At 38.0% G+C, this 24,473-nt stretch overlaps 1 protein-coding gene across 4 annotated transcripts; it reads left to right on the forward strand.

Annotated features, from left to right (window-relative positions):
• Positions 1 to 1,005: 1,005 nt before the first annotated feature.
• Positions 1,006 to 24,386, forward strand: strip2 (striatin interacting protein 2). Of its 4 annotated transcripts, none has more exons than XM_079624284.1 (22): positions 1,071 to 1,202; positions 5,588 to 5,657; positions 6,385 to 6,459; positions 8,889 to 9,023; positions 9,591 to 9,711; positions 11,756 to 11,824; positions 12,168 to 12,274; positions 12,412 to 12,539; positions 13,074 to 13,262; positions 14,684 to 14,734; positions 15,765 to 15,997; positions 17,620 to 17,685; positions 17,843 to 17,906; positions 18,677 to 18,748; positions 18,834 to 18,908; positions 19,565 to 19,662; positions 19,773 to 19,899; positions 20,921 to 21,021; positions 21,108 to 21,174; positions 21,290 to 21,394; positions 21,568 to 21,772; positions 22,988 to 24,386. In XM_079624284.1, exons 1-22 carry the CDS (start codon positions 1,179 to 1,181, stop codon positions 23,236 to 23,238), a joined length of 2,433 nt encoding a protein of 810 aa, XP_079480410.1. In that variant the 5' UTR covers positions 1,071 to 1,178; the 3' UTR covers positions 23,239 to 24,386. The 4 variants fall into 4 exon arrangements, with proteins under 4 accessions (XP_079480411.1, XP_079480410.1, XP_079480408.1 ...); XM_079624282.1 differs by having other exon boundaries at positions 1,107 to 1,292; XM_079624285.1 differs by lacking the exon at positions 14,684 to 14,734 and having other exon boundaries at positions 1,006 to 1,202.
• The last annotated feature ends 87 nt before the right edge of the window (positions 24,387 to 24,473 follow it).

A 24,473-nucleotide genomic window follows, 5' to 3' on the forward strand; every position in this document is an offset into this window, starting at 1 on the left:
AAAAACTTTTTATGCGTTTTGGGCAATTTTTTATTTTCTCCATGTAAACTACAAAAACGTGAACTTGTGTAAATGGTGACGTCATGCACATGCGTAGTGTTTATTTACAATAACGCGAAGGAATTTTTACCCGTTTTTAGTTGTCGTGTAAACACCCTAAGAATGGTGCATCGTCTGAATGGGATACAGTTGTGTGGCTTTCAGTGACCTCACTGCCAGTCTTAGCCTTTTCTGTTGACGTCTGCCATTTCTGGTGGGCATCTTTCTCACTTTCAAATTTAAAAACTATTGATTTGAAGACAATTGACTTATAGCCTATGTGTTGACACCGCCATGCCGAACGTGTCCCCTTCCTCTGAACGATCAATAATTCTCTGTCAAAAACATCACAATGTGGCTCTTTCTGTAGAGAAGAAAAACTCAGTGTCCTTTCTGTTCCTCAATCTGAATAATAGCACTTTGTTTGTCCGCATTACAACAGCACTCACTAAGGCCACATGTCTTTCTTAGACTGACTGGTGGCTTTATTTATGTCTTTATGTATTTTACATTAACTAATAAGCAACACAAGCATATGCACTGGGGTGTTAAAACACACACACACACACACACACTAACACTCATTATTGCAGGGTTTACCTCAATTTAAAGGCAAAATAAACATTTAATAAAATTTGTAGGCTTACATTCTAAAATAATTATGGTCATTTTTTTCAGTGGAAAAGCATTCATTGTGATGTGCTCTCTATTCGTTTTTTTTATGAATCACCAGAATATACACAAAATTTGTAAAAACATACAATTCACAACAAATATGACAACACATAGGCTAAGTAAACAAAACCATACAGTGTGGATCTATGTAGGAGAAAACTATTTATGACAGGGTAAATTACAACGTTAAAGAAATTAAAGTAACATGCCTCATAAGTCTTGTGTTTTTTTGCTTTTAAAATGGTCTAAAATAGTGTCATATGATGATGTGCACTGGAATGCAATAGTAGCACCTGCATTTTCGTGGTCAAGAGCGGTGTGGGCGTGGCTCGCCGCAGGCGTTGCGTCAGCAGCCAATCAGAGCGGCGGGGCCGGAGATAACTCTGAGCGTGGAATCCAGCAGCGTATGTTCCAGTGTGACTGTGTATTTCCGTGCGGCGAACACATCCTCCTCAGCCTGACAGATGCAGCAGACCGACGACATGGAGGTACCTTTACTTAATGATTCTAACAGTAACAGACAGAAGTCTCTGGCTCAAGAGAGAGATGGGTTCAGCCATCAGCTGAAGGATTCGGAGGTAATCCGAGCACACTGACAGTTTGCCAGTTTGCAGGGGTAGAGGGGTGTGTGTGTATATGTGTGTAAGGTGGCTTGTTGCTGGGGGCTTTTAAATGCCTCGAGCTGTTATTTTAGAAACATGCATGGTGCTAAAAATACCTTCTCCGTAGGAATTTGATATGGTGTGACTGGCTGATGGTTTTATAGGGGATATACATGCGTTTCATGTGCGTGCCTTTTGAAGGGGAAACATGAAGGGTGCATTTGTTTCTGTCTTTAATTCCCACTTCTTCCACTGTATATGTACACATGCGCATGCAAAATGCCGAGAATGTATGTATTTGGCTCTTAATAATGTGTATACATCACATTAACCCATCATTGTCAGTGGGCATACATTCCAAATGCATTATGATATATATTCAAAACCAGTTTAGTCAATATTAGCCTAATATTATAGAATATTTATTGGGATATTGGGCTTTAAAGGGGACTTTGTTAAAATTATTTGTAATATACAATCTGCTGGTGAATTATTTTCATTACATTTATTTAAAACATCCATCCATCCATCCATCCATCCATCCATCCATCCATCCATCCATCCATCCATCCATCCATCCATCCATCCATCCATCCATCCATCCATCCATCCATCCATCCATCCATCCATCCCAGTCATTAAAAATAAAAGCAAGCAAATGCATATTTGAGTCTCTATTTGGCACTGCTCAAGGCATATTGAGTCTTCAAGGACAGTAACACATATTGTGCTGGAATATGTCCAGTCTAGTGAAGTTATGGTAATGAATTCCTCAACCGTGATCATTGAGCATATTGAATGTGGTGTTTTTTGTTGTTGTTTTTTAGAGGAATTAGAGCGTGTTTTACTCCTGCAGCATAAATTTTCTAGGACAGTGGTGGGGAGGTTGTTTGAATGTACACAAAAAGCCTTAAAATGATGTGCATGGCTGGAGTTTATGACGAGGAGTGAAACTCAAGGGTCAAATATGTGAGTGATCTGTCATTATTAAACCAGAATATACTGGATGTGAACATCGGTGCTTGGTCTTATGATATGGGCATGTTACTATTAGTGATGAATTATTGTATCTGGCTGCATAAAAGGAGTTATGAATATTAAATTATGAATATTGACTCACGTCTTTGGTCCAGTAGGTTAATGCTTGTACATGGAACCACATTGTACAGCCTCGATTTGAGATTTACAGATTATTCCAGTATGTTTCCGCATGCAACTCTTGTTCAGTTGCTCCTTTTTATGGTTTTGGTTGGGCTTTGATTCAGCTGCACTTTAGATTCAATGTTGAAATTGATGTGAATATACCCAAAATATAAATAGAAAACATCTGGAATTTTAACCATGTAAAGCCTGACATATGAAATAAGACAGAAACATCTTTATATATATATATATATATATATATATATATATATATATATATATATATATATATATAAACTTTTTTTAAAGTATCATGTGGTTTTTTTTTACTGATTAAATATGACTAAATATCAGTGGTCACTCTATATTTGCCAATAATATGAATTAAAAATATATATATTTAAATTCTTAGTTTTATGATCAAAGCTCTGCAGTTTTTATTGTTGGGGGAAACATAATGCAGTGCAATACAATGCTGAAAAAAATAAATGTTTATCAAAAGACTGATGCATCATATTTGATACTTTGTGTGTCTGAGTAATCCGTGTCATGATTCACAGCATAAATGTGTATTTTGTTCATAGGATATTGTTCTAGTCTATAAGTATCCACAGTTTGCCTTTGCATCAGATGTTTTGGCCCTTGACCTGCCGTGTTTTCTCTAAAACCATCAGTATCTGGCATTGGTTTGGGTTAGACATGAGAGTTCTGCTTGTGGGAGATCAGAGAGTATAACATTTAGGGAAGGTGTCTGTAACACTGTCAAAAGGAAAGCCCATGTCTCTCTCTGTCTCTCCCACACAGTTCTCAGTTAGGGCCTTTAACCAGGAGTATCAATGCCATCTGCTCCTGAGGACCAAAATAAAATGCTCCTGACTGTGCCACACACATGTCTGTGACTAGAGAAAGAGAGAAGAGGGTAAACATGAGAAATCATTAGTTTTGTGTGTTCAACTGCATGCATACATAAAATCTGCACATGCATTATGGTGATGATGATTACTCGCATCCAATATACCTTTTTTTTTTTGCCTTTAATGCTTTATACATTTAAAATTTGTTTTATTTCTAATCACTAATTTAAGTTTTTTATTTTAGTTTTATTAATATATAAAATTAGCTTTTAGTCATTTTGTTATGAGCTTTTGTAAAAAAATTAATGTATATTGCTGTTTAGGTTTAATTTATTCATGTTAATTTTAGTTTAAATTTTTGTCATTTCATTTTGTGCTTTTGTCATTTTATTGGTTTAATTTTTTTTTTTTGCTATTTAGGTTTAATGCATTTTTTTACACTTTATTATGTGCTTTGTCATTTTATTATTATTTTTTTTTAAATTGCTATTTAGGTTTAATTTTTTTTTTTTTCAGTTTTAGTTTTAGTTGTTTTAGTGTTTATTTATTTCCAATTAATAATTTGTGTGCTTCAACCTAAAAATATTTCAGTTTATTGCAAAGACAACATTTCTCATTTTCAACATCCCATTTCTATTTTTTGTTGAAGTGTTTTTTTTCAGCTTTATTTCAATTAACAGAACAGTTTTTTTGGCCGGCTGCTAGTAAAGTCATCAATGTATGTTCAGCTAATAGCTGTCAAAGTAAAGAGTATTGCAAAAGCACTCTATGAGAAAGTAGAGCGAGGTCAACGATCACTTTGAAAATGATCTCAGGTCTTGAACTCTGTAGCTGAGTCCACCAATATCAAGAGCTCTTTCAGAATCATTGTGAAAAGATGTGGATAACGCTGGTCTGTGGGTGGGTAGCAAAAAGAGTACATTAGATATAGATAATGCAAAATACAGGGATGAATCATTGTATATGGCTGCATGAATAAATGATTAATATTAACTGGCATCTTTTGGTTTTTGGTCAAGATCAATTCTGATACAGGACACATTGAGCAGCCCCGTTTTGAGATTTACTAATTATTCCAGTCTGTTACAAGGAATAAAGGGGCGTTCCGCTCTTTCAGTTGCTCTGTGTTTTGGTTTAGTTGGGCTTTGATTCAGTTGCACTTTGGGCTTTAGATTTGACGATTATTCCAGTTTGTCTAAAACACTGCCTTTTTAATATTTTGTCCACTTTCGACCACCTCTGTCCTGATTTCTTTAAGGGGAGGGTTTATGTGTGGGTAAATGTATGGGCTTTTTCAGATCTTTTGATCTAACGGAGGAAATAAGCTCACTCAATTTACATATGAACATGAAAGGAGACTGAAAAACATATGAAGAGCAGCATCTCTCCTTTCTACTTGACGAAAATGCTTTTTAATACCATGTTTAAACAGGGCCTTAGTCTAGCACAGTATACACAGCAAGTTATATATATATATATAGAATAGAAAGTGTTAGTATTAATGGGTCAAGTGTTGATGTAGAAGTTGCGTCTTTTAGCTGTTTTTTGAAAATGGCATTTTGAAAATGTTTTTTTGTTCCCTGTTTGTCATTCCACAAGCAGGGAACAGTCAAGGAAAAGGTTCATGAAAGTGATTTTGTGCCCCTTTGGGATGACGCCTCAAGGCACCATTCACTTGCAGAACTCAAGCTTCTGTAGGGTGCAAAAGTAGTGAGTTGAGGTATGGGGTGCAGAGCCAGTGGTTATACTGTTGGCAAACATCAGTGCCTTGAATTTGATGCGAGCCGCTATTGGCAACCAGTGCGTGTGACGTGACGTGACGTGATCTCTTCGGCTAACTCTCGCTGCTGAATGTCAAAAATGTCAGTAGAGAACAGCTACAAACTCTAACTCTCCCAGAGTCGTACACCGTATAGACCCAAAAATCTTATTACAGTTGCAAACTTACAAAATCGACCAAAATTGTATAGCATTCAGTCACCCTTAACAATCTTTAGATCTTTGTGGCTACTGAGTTACTGTGTTGTACTGCACTAATGGAAATGCTCACTGTCAGTGTGTATGTGTGAGCATGTGTAAACATTTTTTACATTTCCCACTCTGTAGTTGTTGAAGTACTAGAGTAGTGTCCTAGCTACATTTGCATAATTACAGGGAAAAGCACATGCTGATGAAATAGTGGAAAGACCTGAAATGCAGTTGGTGCTCCAGGATGTTAGACATGTGACACTTTCTGTTGTAGCAGTGCAGTTATTGTTTTCTTCTGGTCCGCAGGGGTCCATGGAGTCCCCCAACCTGGAGTTTGAATATGGGGACACAGATGGCTTCACTGCTGAGCTCTCAGGTCAGTCACGCAAACATATCTGGGTGAACAATCACTGAAATCGAGTGATTTAATCTTTTAAAAGGATGTATTTAAATAACATGGAAGCAGAACAGGAACAGTTTTAGATGTTACAAGAGTTTAAACGTAGATTTAATATCACAATAGATTTAATTGAAGAACAGATGTGAATTATATACTGTATATCTGATAAGTTTAATGTTGCAGTTTTAACACTGGCCCTGTGCATGGTTCATGTGTTTCATTATAAATTGGAGCTTTTATGCCTTTAATTATACTAAATGTGGCAGTATATAAAGTATTAGGTTACACTTTATTTCAATAGTCCACTTTAGACATTCTAATAGCTTTGCAACTACACACCAACTAACTTGTATTAATTTGCAACTAACCCATTAGAGTATTGGTAGACTGTTAGGTTAGGGTTAGTATAGCAAGTTGTCATGTAGTTGCAAAGGTACTTCTAGTTAGTAGAATGTATGTTGGAAAAGTATTATTATACAATATTTTATCATTTGTAAATGTTATGTGCTGTTGATGCTTGTTACTATAGTATTTAGGGATATTTTGAGCCTCTCTGTCTACAGACTCATTATAGTGCATTTTAATTGCCATGTAATGCACAGCATGCCAGTTAATGTTTAATGAATGTATTTTACTGGAAAGCTCATGTTATGTGCTTGTTTTCTTTTAATCATATGTCTTTTTTTTTGTCTCTTTCACAAAGAGCTGTACAGCTACACAGAGGAACCAGAGTTCAGTCTAAACAGGGATTACTTTGAGGAAGACTTCAAGAATCATGGTAATGTAGCCAGTGTTATATTACAGCTAAAAGTCTAAGTCATATGTTTCTGTAATGCACTGCAAAAAAAAAGGCACTGGTTTCTCTTTGTATTTTTTTTCATGGAATAAATATCCAAAGATTTTTTAAACGGGTTCTTCCCACTTTGGAAAATAGTTTTTCATGTTTTAAGCATAAACCTATGTACGGAGGTCTAAAGGTACATGGTGATGGAAAAAAATATGAGATGGGAGGAAAATACATATTTTAATGCTGTTGCATTCGCTCGCAAAACTTTTGTTTCCCCGAGAAACTTTGCGTCTTACACACTAACATCATAGTGTTTAAGATTTTTGTGCTCAAATTGCATTGTAATTGTAAGAAACTGCTTGGAGTGCAGGTTGCGCAAACCGCAAAGACTAGTCTTACAAGTTAGACGTAAATTAATTTTTTTAAGACTGTCGATAAAGTTTTTAAATCAGTTACATAAACACATAGATTGGCCTAATATGATACTGAAAAGAAAGACTGAATACCACCTTGACTAACTGCTAGTGGTTATACTAGATCTTAAGACACTGTCTTGGACACATGCAAATGGCCGAAGCTTCATTTCCACCTGTGTCTGAAAGGGAACAGAAATAAAGCCTCAGCAAAATTCCTCAGTTCTTTTTCTGTGAGAAAAGGAGAAGTTTAATGAATGTTTATGTAGTGACGATGTGTGTGTGTGTGTGTGTGTAGCCTCAGGCTTTACCCTGCCTGCTGTGTGCACAATCTCACCTCACCAGACCTCTCTCTCTCTCTTTCTCTCTCTCGCTCTCTCTCTCTCTCTCTCTCTCTCTCTGTCTGCCTTGGCACAGCAGTCTCTACTGAATGGAAAAAAGTGCCTGGATGACCCACGTGACGTTAGCTTTTGAGCGTTTGTGTGCGCTGTACGTCTGTGTTGATTCTGAAGCAACTTCATGTCACGTGTTGGAGTCGTTTACAAGACACATTCGTACTTTTGAAAGTTGCTGCCATCCAAAGTGGTCATATTTTTTATTTATTTTTTGTCCACTTATGAGTTTAATTTTCCACCCTCTCTCAGGCAAGAAAATTTGTAATTTAAAACTAATCCCATTTGAAATGCAACACATTCTAAAATCAAGATACATTTACTTGAGAAGCAAAACGACTTAAAGGGGTCATGAATTGAGAAATAAAAATTTCCTTGATCTTTTGGCATATAAGAGATTAATAATGTCCAGTAAGTTTCTTAAATAAATGCTTCATTTTATTGAAACCAGGCTCAGAAAACAACTTGTTTCAGATTTCGTCTCAGTATGACGTAATAGTGTGCCAAAAGACCGCCACTGCAGAAGAAGATCTAGAAGCCTACTTCTACATCCTCTTTAGCCCTGACGCAAACACAAGATAGAGATGAGCAAAGTAAAATATTTGTTTCTTTTGTCTATTGTCTTCTGATTCGGGATCCCTGGCTCAAAAGTCTATGGCTGAATTTTTATCAGTTGCCATTTTTCAACATCGTAAATTTTCAAAACTATTCCACACGTGTAACAGGGACGGTGACAATTATTTTAATATACAAAACTGTTACCCAATCATAGCAGTGGGCATTTACTTGCGTTTAAAATAGAGGTTCAAAAACAGGATAGAAATGAGCCTATTACTTCTAAATTAGGATGTTTTTATGTAAAAATCATGTGGACTTCAGAGAACATAAAACCTTAAAGGGGTCATGAACTGCATTCTTAAATGTATAAAGTCTTTTTATGAAAAATTATCAAAATTAAGTGAGTTTATGCTTGAAATAATAATAAAAATCTGCTAATGGGGTCAGAAAAATATGCTGGATTCAAAGGAAAAACTAGATTTTTCTTGTTTTAAGCAAAAATTTATACATTTTTCAGGGAAACTTTTATAATTTTATTTTTATTTTGCTTCTTAAGTAAGTTTCACTTGATTCAAGAATATTTAGACATTAGCACTGGAAAACGAGTTTTGCAGCAAACATTTCCGTAATACTCCAAGATCAAAATCATTCCCATCAGAAATCCAATGTAAATCTTTCAGTGTCAGATGAAAGACCTCAGTGATTTAATTTTACACATTCCTTTCACTGAAGACTTTACAGCAGAAATCTGCCTCACAAACTTTCTAATAAGCATATGGCAAATGTTTTACCAAGCGCATTTTCAAACCAGGAAGGTTTGTACAGTAATTTGCATTCACTAATCCCCCTCTCGTATATATAGTTGAGGAACATTTATGAGAAGAAAGGTCAGTGAAGTGAACAAGTATGTGCCGCCCCTCTCACGGATGTTTGAGCAACACAAATCCTGACTAATCTGTCTCACATGTGAGAAATGAACCAGAATGGGAGGTGGTGGAAGAATGACAGAAATGATCAACATGGACAGAGATTTGATTCTTCTGTCCTCTGCTCTCAGTGAAGGGTCGGAGGTGGATGGAGTTGAGTTTGGAGGAGCAGAGGGCGTATGTCATGAGATTGCTGGATGCTCTGGAGGTCACCGATCGGGACAAGAGGCTCAAAGTGGCCCGGGCCATCCTCTATTTGGCCCAAGGTACGAATATAGCACATGCAACCACAATGCAATTGGTGAAACTAGTCAAGAACAAATCATATTTTGCACCCAAATCAAACGAAAGATATTACACTATATCTATTTTAGGATCATTAAGGCCATGGCAAAGTTCTTTTTCGTTCTTGGCTTAGGGGTAAAAAGGAGTACAAAAAACTCATCATCAAATCTATCTGTGATCACATGAAGAAACAGAAAAAACTAAGACAGACTAAATCCAGAAGAGCTGTGGCAACGTCTCCTAGACGCTTGAAGAAACCTGTAACTGGCTTAATGGGAAATACAAACTAAAACTGAAATAAAAAAATAAATTAAATAGAAAAAAAAACTAATAACATGATAAAAGTACATAATAAAATTACTAAAATACCCTAGAATTAACATAAAAATGAAATCTCATTCAAAAATATGAATGAAACTAAACTGAGAAAAATATTACACTGATGAGAATTCGCACATAAACCTGCATGACAATAATAGCAAAAAAATTCCTTTCTTAACCAAAAACGGATTTCTTGTTTTTTCCTGCTTCTGTGCGTGTGTATTAAGGTGTGTTTGACGAGTGTGACACCGAGACAGACGTCCTCTACTGGTCTCGACACAACGTCTTCCTCCTCTACGACATGGGCATCTTCACGGCTCTGCTGGAGCTCCTCAGCATGGAGATAGAGTGAGTGTCTTCATTTCCCAAAATGCCTCAGTCTCTCCGTAGAGATCTGTGACTGAGGCCAGACCATCTGCTGCAGGCAGGGAAAGACTGAAGTATTGAAAGAGACAGACAGCGAGGGAAGTGTTTAACAGTGCTTCTATTTTTATTCTCTTTCTCCTGAGGGAGCAGGTTAGAAACGGCTCAGTCATGACTGTGTGTGTGAAACAGTGTTTAAGGGGTTGTGTATTTCTGCAGTTCTCCTGGGTGTTGTCCTAATGAGCCGTGCACCTTTTCCTTTTCTGTTTCTTAATGCCGCTGTGTATGGTAGCAGCTGCCTGGGCGGCACAACGAGCCTGTTCTCTATTTCTCTAATTACCCACATTAAGTACACTTTCCATGTTAATGGATCTTTCTATTCCATTTAAGAGAGTGATATCAGTGATATCAGATGTCTCTCTTAGTAGTGCACATACTGTACAACCACCCTAAAAAGCAACCCAAAAGTGAATGTGCAAAGAGCACATTAGTAACATCATAGCAACGGCCTGGAGTTGATACCTGATTATAAATCTCACCGGGTCAAAATTGCGTGGTTGAGACAAAAAAAAAAAAAAAACGCAGATAAGTTGCAATGGTGTATAAGTCTGTATGTATTTTATTGTTACATTTTAGAAATAATGGTAAATACCGGTAACCAATTTTAACGGTATTCAGAATAGAAATGCTAAACAAAGTATACAACTAACATATATGGTGGCATTCAATGTTCATCATATACGGCAAACCTAAACGAATATATTTTAAGCGAAACTGAAACTATATGGGAAATTCACTTTACAAATAAGCTTGGGCTCTTGTACCTTTCTCATTCGGCACAAATCCAAACGTGTTCACTTTGCACTTGATTTAGAGGCTAATAAAAATAATTGTTGATTAAATTTATATTTCTTGGAAAAAGCTTCAAAATAATGGAAAAACTAGCTCAATGCTTTATTTGCTCCCATGAAACGCTTATAAATTAAATTATAAAAAAGGGATTTTATATTCATGTATCCTAATTTTTATTAGAAAAATCTTCAGACAATAAACATTTTATTTTGTAATATGACATAATATAATCAGTGCTGGTATCGTTAACTAAAACTATTAATAATATAAATGAAATAAAGCTAAATAACATATAAATATTAGATGTACGTTTATAATTTTCATTTAAGTTAAAGTAGTAAAATGACACAAAAAAATTAATTGAAGCTAATAAGAAATTGCAAAAAAAATATAATAAAATGACTAAAACTGAAATTAAATTTAAACTTAAATAAAAGCTATTAATAGTACAAAATATAATTTAAAAATAATATAATATAATTAACAGAGCTTTTTTTTCGCAGCACATTTCAGATGATAAACTGTGGCTTATAATTTTTCATATTAAATGTTAATCATATTCTTATGAAGTTAATATAAGCATCAAAGCAAGATGAAAAAGGCACAATTCATTTGTGTATCATTCTCATACCTGCTGTCATCTCTGGTCTTGATTTCCTGCACCCCCGCCGCCTCTCTCCGTTCCCTCCTGCTCTTGTGTTCAGAGAGCCTCAGAGTGGCCGTCTGTGATCTGTTCTTCAAAGACAGCCTGGACACCATGCCTCTCCTCTTTCAATCCCCTGCCTAGCGGATTGAATGTATTTGTACCATTGTCCCATCAGCCCACACAGCAGAACTGTGCTCAGGGAGGACGTGCCGCTGCCTCTTCTGCTGTTAATGATGCCGTACATTTAGCCCTCCAGCTTCTCTGAGCATTGATTCATATTTGGCCAAGCACAACATATTCAAATGATCAAGGTTGACAGCTTGTCAGGTGCAATAAGCTAGTATTTATGCTGCAGAATGAAAGCAAGACATTAGACCACATGCCCTGTTTGCCTCTCACAAACTCATTTATATTGTATTTTGTGGCGTAATAAAACCATTGGCTGGTTGTAATGAGTCGTTTGATGCAGATGTTATGTAAGGATGTCCGTAGAGTGCTATTTTAAATTAGGATTGTTCCCTTTTCCTCCAGTAATAACCAGGCGTGCAGCACCGCGGTAAGAAAGCCAGCCATTTCGCTGGCAGACAGCACTGAACTCAGGTAAGATGTCCACTGGGAACGAATCATTTTCTTCTTTCACAGACTCTCTCACAACATGACTTCTTTTCACCCAACCCACAATCCACTTCTCAGATTTACTGAGGCAGCCTCGTATGCCTTCATGTTTTTGAGCTCAATATATCGGCTCTCTCCAAGCAAACATAATCGAGACCTGAATGTTGTTTTCCTGTAAGAAGTAAAGCTGCTGCATTAGCTGATTATAGAAGGAAAATACTTGCCTTTGGTCACAATAAACAAAGACTCTCTCTCTCACTCACTAATACACACACTTACACACAATCACTCTGATTGAAAGTAAAGGGATTTGCATTATGTTCTGAAGGGTTCTTCTGAGCATCATGTATCTGATGGTTGAGACCATTCGTGTGGAAACGGAGGGTGACAGTCCTGAGAGGAAGGCAGCCAGAGAGGCCTTCAAAACCGAGTTGGGTGAGAAAGAACTGTGTCCTTAAGTCTTACAGACTCACAGAATATAGTGTTTGTGCGTGTGCGTGTGTATTGTGTTCGCAGTGCTTGGCTGTTGACCTTCTCTATGGTGCAGCGATTAACCTCCCTCCTCCTCTCAGGTTCACCCCTTTATAACGGAGAGCCTTTTGCCCTCCTCCTCTTCACCATGGTAACCAAGTTCTGCAGTATGAATGCGCCCCATTTCCCCATGAAGAAAGTGTTGCTCTTACTGTGGAAGACCATACTGGTTAGTCTCAATATACACACATCAGAATTACTGTTCAAATTTAGATTCGACCGACGCTTTCGATTCTTTTCTAGTCTATTCTGCACATAAATCACTGCTAATTCTATGCTATGCTGTTCTATTCAATTTGATTGCATTTCACTTATAGATTGCTTCTATTATATTATATTCTATTCTACACATGAATCACTGCCTATTCTATGCCATTCTGTTATGCTGTTACATTCTATTTCATTCAATTTCACTTATAGATTACTACTTCTATTGTATTGTTTTGTATTCTTTTCTATTCTACACATCAATCACTGCTTATTCTGTTATCCTAAGTTACATATTTTATTCCATTTCACTTATAGATTAATTCTATTCTATTCTACCAGATAGAAAAGGTTTTTCATAATACAAACCATGTGTCTATCATGGACTGTTTCAAGTCTAAATCAAGTCAATAACAGACCTGCTTCCGTCGCTATAGTGCTCTGTCCATTGATCCGTGTGTGTGTGTGTGTGTGTGTGTGTTGACGTGCACCTCAGTTCACACTGGGAGGTTTCGAGGAGCTGCAGGAGATGAAGGTGAGGATGAGAGAGCAGTTCAACCTGCCGCCGCTCCCTGAGGACAGCATTAAGGTGGTGCGAAACATGCGAGCCGCCTCACCTCCAGCCTCGGCCATGGAGCTCATCGAGCAACAGCAGCAGCAGAAGAGAGGACGCCGGAGCCGCAGGGTACGAGAAGCACACCACAAACACACAGCTTTCAAAGCAGTGGCACAAGCAGAAACCATGTGAAGAAGTACAATCACTGTGCCAGCATGAGTTGAACTCACTACACACAACCACTCATGCGCATAAACCTATACAATCAGATTAAAAAATCTGACCTGTGCTACCTATTTATACTAATATAATGGCCCACCCAGCCTAAAAAACGTACACAACCTTTTAAATTAACACAAAATGGATTACATGCCTATGTTTTACCACACTCCTGCCCTTAAAGACACTCTGACATTGCAATGGTGATGTCACAATGAGAGTGAAATTTAGCAGTGTAACGATTGGCCGGTCTGTCTGCACATCATTGTGGACCAATCACAGCAGGTTTCACTCTGAATTTTTTTTCCTTATTATTTTTCCAGTTCAAATATCTAAGCATTCTTAAAGAAGGAAACATTAACTGTAGAAGCAAAATGACATTAAGAAATTAAGTCTTGTATTCTGAAATAATAATACAAATATTTAAGTTTTTGCTTAAAACAAGAATAAACAAAAAAGTATAAACTTGCTTACATGGATATTCACCCAAAAATAAAAATTCTGTCATTAATTACTCACCCTCATGTCGTTCCAAACCCGTAAGGCTTTCGTTCATCTTCGAAGATCTTTTTGATGAAATATGAGAGCTTTCTGTCCCCTCCATTGACCGCTACGCAACTACCACATAGATGCTTCAAAAAGTTCATAAAGAGGTCGTAAAACGAATCCATATGAATTGAGCGGTTTAGTCAAAATTTTCTGAAGAGACACGATCGCATTCTATGATGAACAGATTGAATTTAGGCTTTTATTCACATATAAACCTGAATCAATGCATGTTCGCTTGACATGGGAAAACCAATGACGTTCATTCTCGTGTTACGCAGCGCGTTTGAGCTTCCGCAAGAGTTTCAAGCAGGTTTGGTTTATGTTCGCTGATCAATGTTTATATGTGAATAAAAGGCTAAATTCAATCTGTTCATTTTATAAAGCAATCATGTCTCTTCAGAATTTTTTTACTAAACCACTTAATTCATTATGGATTAGTCTATTTCTGAACTTTTTAAAGCGTCAAGTTTCAGTTGCGTAGCTGACAATGGAGGGACAGAAAGCTCTCAGACTTCATCAAAAATCTTAATTTGTGTTCTGAAGATGAACGAAAGCCTTTCGGGTTTGAAACGTCATGAGGGTTGATTTTTAAGATCTTGATTTAAGAATGTATAGGACACTAAGACAACTAAGAGAAAAAATAATGAGTAAGAAAATCTCTTTTTTGCAGTGCACAGTTTTTGACTTTCCTCTGTCTCCCTCTCTACTCCTTTCTGCCCTTTTCTCTCTGGGTTTTGGTTTTCCTGTTGGCTCATTCCCGTCTCTTCCTTGTGTCCCTACAGAGTGCCTTTGTTGATAGCTTGGAAGGAGACAGTCCATATGCCAAGAAACAGGTCTTTACCCTAAACCCCTTTTGTGCATTTTTCTTTGTTGTGGGCTGGCCTTGCACTCTTCCACTCTATTTTCCTTCACAGCAATTTGTTTTTCCTTTGAAACTTGATTTGGGAAAGGGAAGGGTTCTGGGGAATACAGCTGACCATGGCTACCGGACATTAGCAAAACTCTCTCTCCTCCTCTTATCTTTCCATTTGCACATCTTTCCACACATTCTCAGTCAATGAGATCCACATAGACTAGCTAGCAGAATGGCTTCTTCTCATAGGCAACCAATCACAGCTGAGTCACCTTTGCTCATGGCCTCAGCACCGCCCACAGACACACTCATACATTGACTGCACTGGAACAAAGGATGACGCTCCACTAATGCACCTCATGCCTGATGCTTGCTCTGAATCTTGCCATTCATCCGTTTGCACAACACTAGAGATGTAAAGAACTTGTTTTTTGTGCCTTAGTTGAACTGAATCTGCACAGGAATGTTGAAAAAGGAGTTGCAGTGTTGTCTCTAGAATGTACGAGTCCCCAAAATTGCGTCAATGATTCAACGGTTTTGTGATGCTTATCATTTGCAGGTTTACAGAACGGTAAGTTTCAGCAGTAAACTAACTAATGGATGGAGAATGTAATCTGAAGACTAAACAATGAAAAATGACCACAAGTAAGTGGGTGACCCTTATGTGAGTCTCGTTCAGTGACTGTAAACATTTGAAACCTCTCATTTAGGATGTTTCAATTTTATTTTACATAAAAAGGATGCCAAATGAAACCACTTGATTTTAAAATTATAACACACCAAGCGGTTGGCCGTCGGTGAGCGTCTGTCGGGCTAGTTTTTGCGGTGTGTTCAAGCGTAGCATTTTGGTCCAGACGCAGCCGACGCAAGACAACACAATAGCCTTTCTTCACCAATGTCGGTTTGGTGTGTTACGGCCTTTACGACTTATAAATGAGACTCGATATCAGGGTCCAGAGTAATGTGCACATTTGCAACTTGATATTAAACTCTTTCTTCTTCTCTTGCAGCCCCTGGTCAAGCAGGACAGCCTGGACACTTACAACGAACGGGACCCTTTCAAGAACGATGATGCCCGGGATGAGGAAGATGACCCAGAGGATGTGGACAGTGGCATCGAGGGAGAGGTCGACCCTCTCGACAGAGACGTTATCATCCAACCGCCACCGCCACCACCACCGCTGCGGCCCCCGACTGAGAGGGTGTCCTTCCCCAAGGGCCTGCCCTGGGCCCCCAAAGTCAGGTAGTGTACACGATCTTTTCTTCAAATGTGACTCTACAGGATGGCCAGAATGACCAAAAACTCAGGGCCTTTTTTAGCTGGTTTCAAAGCACACACCACGCTGGATATTACCTGCCATTCATTTTCACTTAAATTTAATGTTTTAACAGTTGGTGACATATGCTTAGAAAAACTCCTGAGATCCAAAAGATAATGTCAGCAACTTTCCTATGATGCATCAACCTCACATTTGCATAGGCTGTACTATTTGAATTCATGATTGGTTGACTGCCAAATTAAAATATTAAACAAAACGATTAACCGATTACTGGTCATTTCAAATAAGCGTTTCTGTTCAGAATGATTGAACTTTTATTTAGTTTTTGTCCCTGGTAAAGTTTCGTTTGTTTTTGTTTTCGTTCCTTGAACAGGTTCAGAGCCCTGCATAAACTGCACTATATCGAATATGACTGTGTGTTTTCAGAAATCTATTGCTATGAGTTCAGGGAGACTTAAACTACTTTTCAAAAATTTGTAAGGGGGTTAATAAGTCTTTAATATTTTTTAAAGAAGTATATTATGCTCACCAAGGCTGCATTTATTTGATAAAAAATACAGTAGCTATGTTTCCATCCACCAACTTTTATGCGCATCCGATAAGAAGACATGCGCATAAACTACGATGGAAACACATTTACCGAATAAATCCCTCTTACCGAATAAATCCCTCTGCGCAACAAAAAAGCTCACATGACTTTGCCTCAACAGAGGATGTGATTGGATAACTAGACTAACAAGCGGACTAATTGCATCGACAGCCTCTCAAATGTTGGTTTGGTTATTCTGAAATGCCTGAGACAAAGTCTGTCATCAAAATATTTTGGATTAATTCCCTTCCAGAAACGGATAACATGACAGCATTTACTGCGTTTCATCTGCGCACTCTAAGTTTCAAGTCATTTATGATGTAGGAAAAAGCGATTTTTATTACAGAAATGTAGTGACCATTTCCCAGGAAGTGATGAATTTGTTCTCCTGAACACATGGGGTGGAAACGTTGCTTTATTCGCTAATGTTTTATTCTTTATTTGATATTTAATATTTAAAATAACTGTTTTGTATTTGAATACATTTTAAAATGTAGTGTATCTGATGCTCCATACTGTATCTGTAGAGACTCGTCTAACCGCCTAGAAAAATCTACTTCAGCTCCTGTGCTAGAAATACAGGCTCCAGTATGTCTGGTTTAAATAATGCATATTTGTGGACAGAGACAGATGAACATGGGGAAACATAGAGGAAGAAAGGAACGAATGAAACAGAGAACACTGTGACAGTCTCAATTGATCAAATCCTCTTGATTATTTGTCATGCAGTAGTCGGCTACCGCTACAGTATTTACCTGTGAATTGTAACGCTGTGCTGAGCTGCGCTGCTGCGTGAAGATGAGAAGGATAGGGGGAGGAGGGGGTGTTGCTGCAATTTAAAGAGGTCAGCATAAAGATGACAGTCCTGAAGGGATCCCTTTACGTTGATCTTTTTTATGTCTGTTGGTAGCAGTCCTGTCCTAAACTAAGAAAAAGCTATCTGTTTATAGCCAAACCAAACTCCTCATGTAGTCCATTCCCTTCTTCCTTCCACAGAGAGAAAGACATCGAGCACTTTCTGGAAACCAGCAGAAATAAATTTATCGGCTTCACCTTGGGAAAGTGAGTCTTTGATCAGTTTACCTGGGCTAAAGCTCCTCCACTGAGGTTACAAATCTATAATAACCTATAATAAACGTCACCTTCATTATCATTAAATCAGTATAATCTGCTGTTTCTGTTTTACACTGTGTATTTGTTCTTTCTGATGTTATTTTAGTGACACTGACACTCTGGTTGGGTTACCCCGGCCCATACATGAGAGTGTAAAGACTCTGAAACAGGTGAGCATGGAAACATTTTTGTTTTCTAATATTCTTCTAGAAAGCTGAGGATTAAAGGGGGCCTATTATGTCCTTTTAAATGTTCAACTTTCTTTAGTGTGTAATGTTGCTATTTATAGTCACTCATATCAGTGTGCACTGTTTCATTTTAGTCTTGAGTTTTCTTCTGGGAACGAACACGTCACAATATTCCTCATTTAAATAATTCCCGCCCAAGGCATACGCAGAATAAAGGGGCAGTGCCTGGTTGAGTTAGTTAGTAGTGGGTTAAAACTTGCTGTTCTGGTAAGGGGCGGGTTCCCGAACACGCTCAAAGCGCTTGACCAATCACAACACTCTGCTCCAGCCGACCAATCAGAGCACGTTGTGCTGTTTGTAAGGAGGGAGACAGGAACTAACCAGAGTGATACTGACAGACTGGGAAGCGAGGTGCTGCAACAATGTCAAATATGTGAGAAAAAAAAATCAAGCATTAAAAAACTCCAAAAACAAAATCAAGATTTTTGAGAAAAGGAATTGGTTTTCTTTAACAAAGATAGTTTGAACATTGCTATAAATATACATGAATACTAAATGGTAATTTTCTATTGACACTCCATAAGTGGATTCTATCTGTCGGGTTTACCAGCTGTTCTGCCACAGATATGCATTGACGTGAATCCAGTGGTATAATGCGTGCTCTATTGGGGCTCTTTCAGCCAATCACAGTTTAGATATCCATCCTTGGTCACCATGGCAATTCTCTCTCTCTGATCCCTTTCTCTCTCAAGCACAAGTATGTCTCCATAGCGGAGGTCCAGATCAAGAGAGAGGAGGAGCTGCAGCAGTGCCCCATGACTATGGTAAGTGACTCAAGTTCACTATTCTTGTGCATTTATTACTGGTCCATTAAGCTGTCAATCGGTATTGTCTCTTTTGATTGGCTAGGGTGAGGAGGAGGTGGAAGAATCACCTGCAGAGATTCTATATTTGGGAATGTTGCCCAGCCTCTCACAGTATGTTGTAAGTGTCCTCTACACTTCATCTTTCTAACTGAATTTTACACAAACATTCTAATTACATATTCACAAGCATCTGAGTGTGTTTTTGATCATTTTCTTTCTGATAATATTTTACAGTTCTATCTGTTTTTTTGGCCAGACACTACAGGCAAAAACATTGTTTTTTTTAATGCACTGGTCAGTTTTGAGAATTTGGGCTATTTTATAGCGTAGTTGCTGACTAGTGGAAAGAAAACACTTTTAAGAGTTTATTTTATTGCACTTTATCTATTATTTGCATCTGTATTTATTTGCATTTGCTTACAGCAAACTTTCCAGTTTTATTCCTATCTATATTCTGACCGTTTTTACTTTTTTTGTTTTCCTTCTGGCTGTTGACAGTATTTTCTGGTTTATGTAATGATATAAAGAGAATTCCCCTCTGTAAAAACCTTTGACTCTAATATCTCAATAAAATGAAACGAGAATTTGTTAAATTTTACCAATGCTCCAATTGTCCAAAAACACGTGCCATAGAAAAATCGTGAAACTCAGCTCCCTGATCTACTTCCCAATATTGGATTATGCATAACATCTGGTAATAGTGTAGTGCTAAATGCATGCAACTATTCAGACAAACCAGGTATGAGTGTTGCACTAATGTTATTCTCTTTGTAGATTGCTCTTTTGAAGCTGCTTCTGGCTGCAGCTCCAACCTCCAAAGCAAAGACTGATTCTATCAACATCCTAGCCGACGTTCTGCCAGAGGAGATGCCGTAAGTCTACACACAAACGCACATGCAACAGAGACTAAAATGTGCATGAAAAGATCAGTGCAGTGTTTTAGGCGCACAGGAAACATTTACCCTGTTTGTGTGTGAAACAGAATCACCGTCCTCCAGAGCATGAAGCTGGGCATTGATGTGAACAGACACAAGGAGATTATCGTCAAAGCGATTTCAGCTCTCCTGATACTGCTGCTCAAACACTTCAAACTCAACCACATATACCAGGTCAGACTCTTCCCCCCTGTCTCTCTCTCTCTCCCTCTCTCTTTATTTTCCATTCCTTTCTCTGCTTGTGTCTCTCTGATCTCCTGCACTTGACTGACCCTGCATTCTGCTGATCGGCTCGCCGTCAAAGCACCATTGATCTCAAGACAACTACAATGAGAAAAGCTCTTAAACTAAAAAAAAAGATACTATAAATGCATCAGTCAAATATTTCAAACTAAAGAGAGGATTTAGATCTTCTTCAGCTCGACCAGAAAAACCCACTCGGATGCTAAGAAATCTGAGAATTTCTCTCCTCATACATCAGATCATTTAAAAATATTAGCAGGGTACAAGAACAAAGTGTCTTGCCAGCACAGTTCAGACTAATCCTGTATGATGAGCATGACAAATTATGAAAAATGAACGTGGGTGTTGAAGTGTCGTCCCCTATTGGTGGAGAATGGAAGTGGTGATAAATAGCACTGCAGTGGGAAGAGTTTAATAACACGCTTGTTTTGTCATGCCAGTTTACCCCTTCACACACGACTTAAAGGATCACATCTTCATACGGCACTGAATAATCAGCTGCTAAAGCTTCTCTTTTCCTTCTCAGTTACCCAATCACTCATTTGCTCAGATTAAACAACATTGCTGATCCACTGATATATCCCGCTGAGCTGATGTACAGTTAATTCTGGGTAGCTCTTTGACAGAGTTTCCCCATTGACATCTAAAGCCGTGATAAACGGAGAACAACTGGAGGAGACAAATCACTCTTCAGTGTGCATCTCAGTCTCAGATGAATGCCTTACACATGAAAGCCTAATGAAAGCTCATGTGAGAACTAGAGAAGTTGGCAGTTAATTATACAGTAGATATTATGGGCCAAACTGACTTCCTCTCTATGTAACACACTGGATTTAAATGGCCATTCCTCCTTATATTAATATGTAGTGTTGTTCATATGCTGAAGATTTTTATGAAGTACATTATTTATGAACATGATGTACTGAATGTTTTGTTTTTACATCCCGAACAGTTTGATTATGTGGCTCAGCACCTGGTGTTTGCCAACTGCATCCCCCTCATCCTCAAATTCTTCAACCAGAACATTATGTCTTACATCAGTGCCAAAAACAGGTAGACATTTAGATCTATGCTCATTTAAACCAACTCCTGCGTCCGTAATTTGTTTAAAAAAAACATATTGTGTTTTCTGATGGCAGTATTTGTACCCTGGATTTCCCACATTGTGTGGTTCACGAAATGCCTGAACTCACAGCTGAAAGCCTGGTAATTATACAAAACACTGCTTTTATTTTGTCAGGTTTTTTTAAAACTTAAACTCCAGATAATATCAATTTGAATGTTGTTAAGATGGTGAATGTGTGTCTGTGTGTATAAACAGGAAGCTGGTGACAGTAATCAGTTTTGCTGGCGTAACCTCTTCTCCTGCATCAACCTACTGAGGATCCTAAACAAAATCACCAAATGGAAACACTCGAGAACTATGGTGAAAGAAAATATTCATTTTAAAGATTACTAGAGCATTAAGTATCATTTTCTTTTACATTTCTACACCTCCTTCACAAAATGTGAATGAATTTCTTTGTAAATTGTTGCATTCATATGAATGGTTTTTTGTACAATTTACATTGTTTTTTGTTGGTTGTCTTTCCTTTACAGATGCTTGTGGTGTTCAAATCTGCTCCCATCCTGAAGAGGGCACTCAAGGTCAAACAGGCCATGATGCAGCTATATGTTCTCAAACTCCTCAAGATCCAGACCAAGTATCTGGGCCGCCAGTGGAGAAAGAGTAACATGAAAACCATGTCCGCCATCTACCAGAAAGTCAGACATCGGCTCAATGACGACTGGGCGTATGGGAATGGTAAAAATCTGTTTTGTTTTTTACTTCTGGGTCATGGAGCAGAGGGGAGGAAGACCCTATAGAAAGTGTACCGTAGGTTACTCTGAATAAACTAATCAGATTCCAATTTAGAATGTTTCAGATGTGTCCAGTCCTTGAACATGAATCATAGTGAATCATGAGTCATTCATTGTATTCAAAATTCAAATACTTCCCTAAACTTAAGTGTGCGAAAAACAGTAGGAACAGAGTAGGATGTCCGAATACATAGTATTTAAAAAACAGTTGCCAGAAAGGCTGTCACATGACAGTGACAACACAGCGAATGTACTATGTCCAAATGTCATCCATACTGTATAGAACGTACTTTAATGGGTGCGAAGTGAGTTTAAAACCAAATGTAGTACCTACTATACAAGCTGTGTCCCAATTCAGAGGCTGCATCCTTCAAAGGCTGAATGTGTTTGAGTGGCTTGACGAAGGTTGTCCCAATTCGAATGCTCCTTCAAATACAGCCTATAAATGTATCCTTTGTTTCCCGGGCCGTGAAGGATTGTACGGATGGATCCTTCTCAGCCTAGCCAATCCCAATAATCATTGTGCTCTGATGAGGACTACATTTTTTTTTTTTTATTAGATAATTCTGGATTACCCTTTTAGGGTTTGAACTTAAGCCGGGCTCTCAGACTAGTTTCAGGCCGATTTACTCCTCCCAACACTCGTCAAAATGAAAAAAAATCACGTCAACTGCATCGGATTTTCAAATCATGTAGTGTGTGTAGGTTTGAGATTTGAAAGAAGAAAATCAATGAAGATTCTCTTCATGTGTGTGATGCAACCAGATTTCACAATCTCCTGTAGTCTGAGCTTTACTTGAATATCTAATGATGTAAGGTATATATTGACAAAGGTCAATATATATACAGGTTGTGAACTCTGAATAGAACTTTCAAAAAAGTCCAGTACAAGCGTTACTGCCACACTTCAACGGCAGCTGCTATAGGCGACAAGAGCAGTCCCGTCCCATTTAACAACACTCGTTCAACTTTGCTGGACTTCGAAAGCGTGGGCTTCAAAGTCTGCGCACTTCGACGGATGCCGCCTCTGAATTGGTACACTGTTACAGTATGCGACTTCAGTTGCAGTGATAGTGTTCCACATTACCTGTTCTCATATGTAATGCATACTGTGTGTCATAGCTTTCAAATGCTCCTATATTTCCTTCTCTTCTCCCAGATATCGACGCTCGGCCGTGGGACTTTCAGGCGGAGGAGTGTGCGCTGCGCGAGAGCATCGAGAAATTCAACACGCGGCGTTACGATAAGAATCAGAACAACGAGTTTACGCCGGTGGACAATTGCCTCCAAAGCGTTCTAGGTCAGCGCGTCGACCTGCCCGAAGACTTCCATTACAGCTACGAGATGTGGCTTGAAAGGGAGGTGTTCGCCCAACCTATTCAGTGGGAAGGTCTGCTACAGGCCCAGTGATCCTACTGTGATGACCATAGGACGTTTGTTTCTTATTAAACCGACACAAATACTGTGGCTTACGATCGACATACAAATGTTTAAAGCACTGAGGCTCTGCCGTTCCTGTTCTGTAATGAATTCTTGTAAATATAGATATATATATGTGATTTATGGAATGGTGGTCTTCCTTTGGTAATGGAATAAAAGAATGATATCTTCTCCAATAACTGAAGCACACTTTATGTATAATGACTGCATAACTACAGTATTCTAACATAGGCTATATACTATTTTGAAATGAACCATATTTATTTATATGGTCACTCACTGTGTCTAACTGTGGAAATGTTTAATTTTTATGTAAATATGATCACTTCATGAGGTTGTGAGGTACCCCCTGAATCTGAGGCAGGGTCCCTCTTGAAAAGCGGTTGTGTCATTCAGAGTTCATGTGTTAAAACGCCACTGGTTATTTATTTATCTCTGTGGCATCATGTGTTAAACAGAAGGACGTCTATGTTCTCGAGAAAGCAGTGAGTCACCTCTTTTTGTCCCCATGTAGCACTGCACCACACAAAGACCCCTGAGCAGCACAATACACACATTCAAAGTGTCCTTGGTGACTTTATCGTCACCCACACTAGACATGTCACTCATTAAATGGTGCTGGTTTTTAACGCTTCGTTTCATCTTCTTGTTAATTGTCACACTCTTTTCTGAGATTATATGACAAGTTCTTGTGAAGCACTGTAAGAATAATTTGTGCTCTCTCCATCAAAACAGTGTTATATATTGCACCTCATCATGTTTATTTTACTGGGTTTGTCTTGCATATCATTTCTTGATTTTTATATTCTCATTGTTTTGTACTAAATTAAGGTGCTGTGTAAATTAAACTACCTATGATGATTCATGCCAAATATAGCACTACCACATTTTTTAAATATGTAGGCTACACTAATTAGTTGTATTTGTACAGACTGCACTGTAAGTGAATGTGGCAAATTGATGTAAGAGTCTTTAATAAATTATAAATGGAGTTAATAATCATTACCTTGAATAACAGATCTCATTGTGTGTGTGTGTGTGTGTGTGTGTAAGAGAGTGAGTGAGTGAGTGAGTGAGTGGATAAAAAAAAAGATTAATAAAAACTGTACAATTCTGTTGTTCCTGACTTTTCTCTTTAAATGTGACCCCTGATCCAAGCATAAACTTATTTGTATATTATTAATCACGACAGCAGAATGTGAGAA

The sequence above is a fragment of the Phoxinus phoxinus genome, assembly GCF_949152265.1.
Source record: "Phoxinus phoxinus genome assembly, chromosome: 9".
NCBI classification, from domain to species: Eukaryota; Metazoa; Chordata; class Actinopteri; order Cypriniformes; family Leuciscidae; genus Phoxinus; species Phoxinus phoxinus.

Excerpts from the sequence above, each read along its gene's own strand:
- strip2 (XM_079624282.1), top strand. The coding sequence starts at position 1,179 with ATGCAGCAGACCGACGACATGGAGGTACCTTTACTTAATGATTCTAAC. Across the intron at positions 19,663-19,772 it reads GTTCTGCCAGAGGAGATGCC|AATCACCGTCCTCCAGAGCA; the intron begins GTAAGTCTACAC and ends TGTGTGAAACAG. Across the intron at positions 21,022-21,107 it reads TACATCAGTGCCAAAAACAG|TATTTGTACCCTGGATTTCC; the intron begins GTAGACATTTAG and ends TTCTGATGGCAG.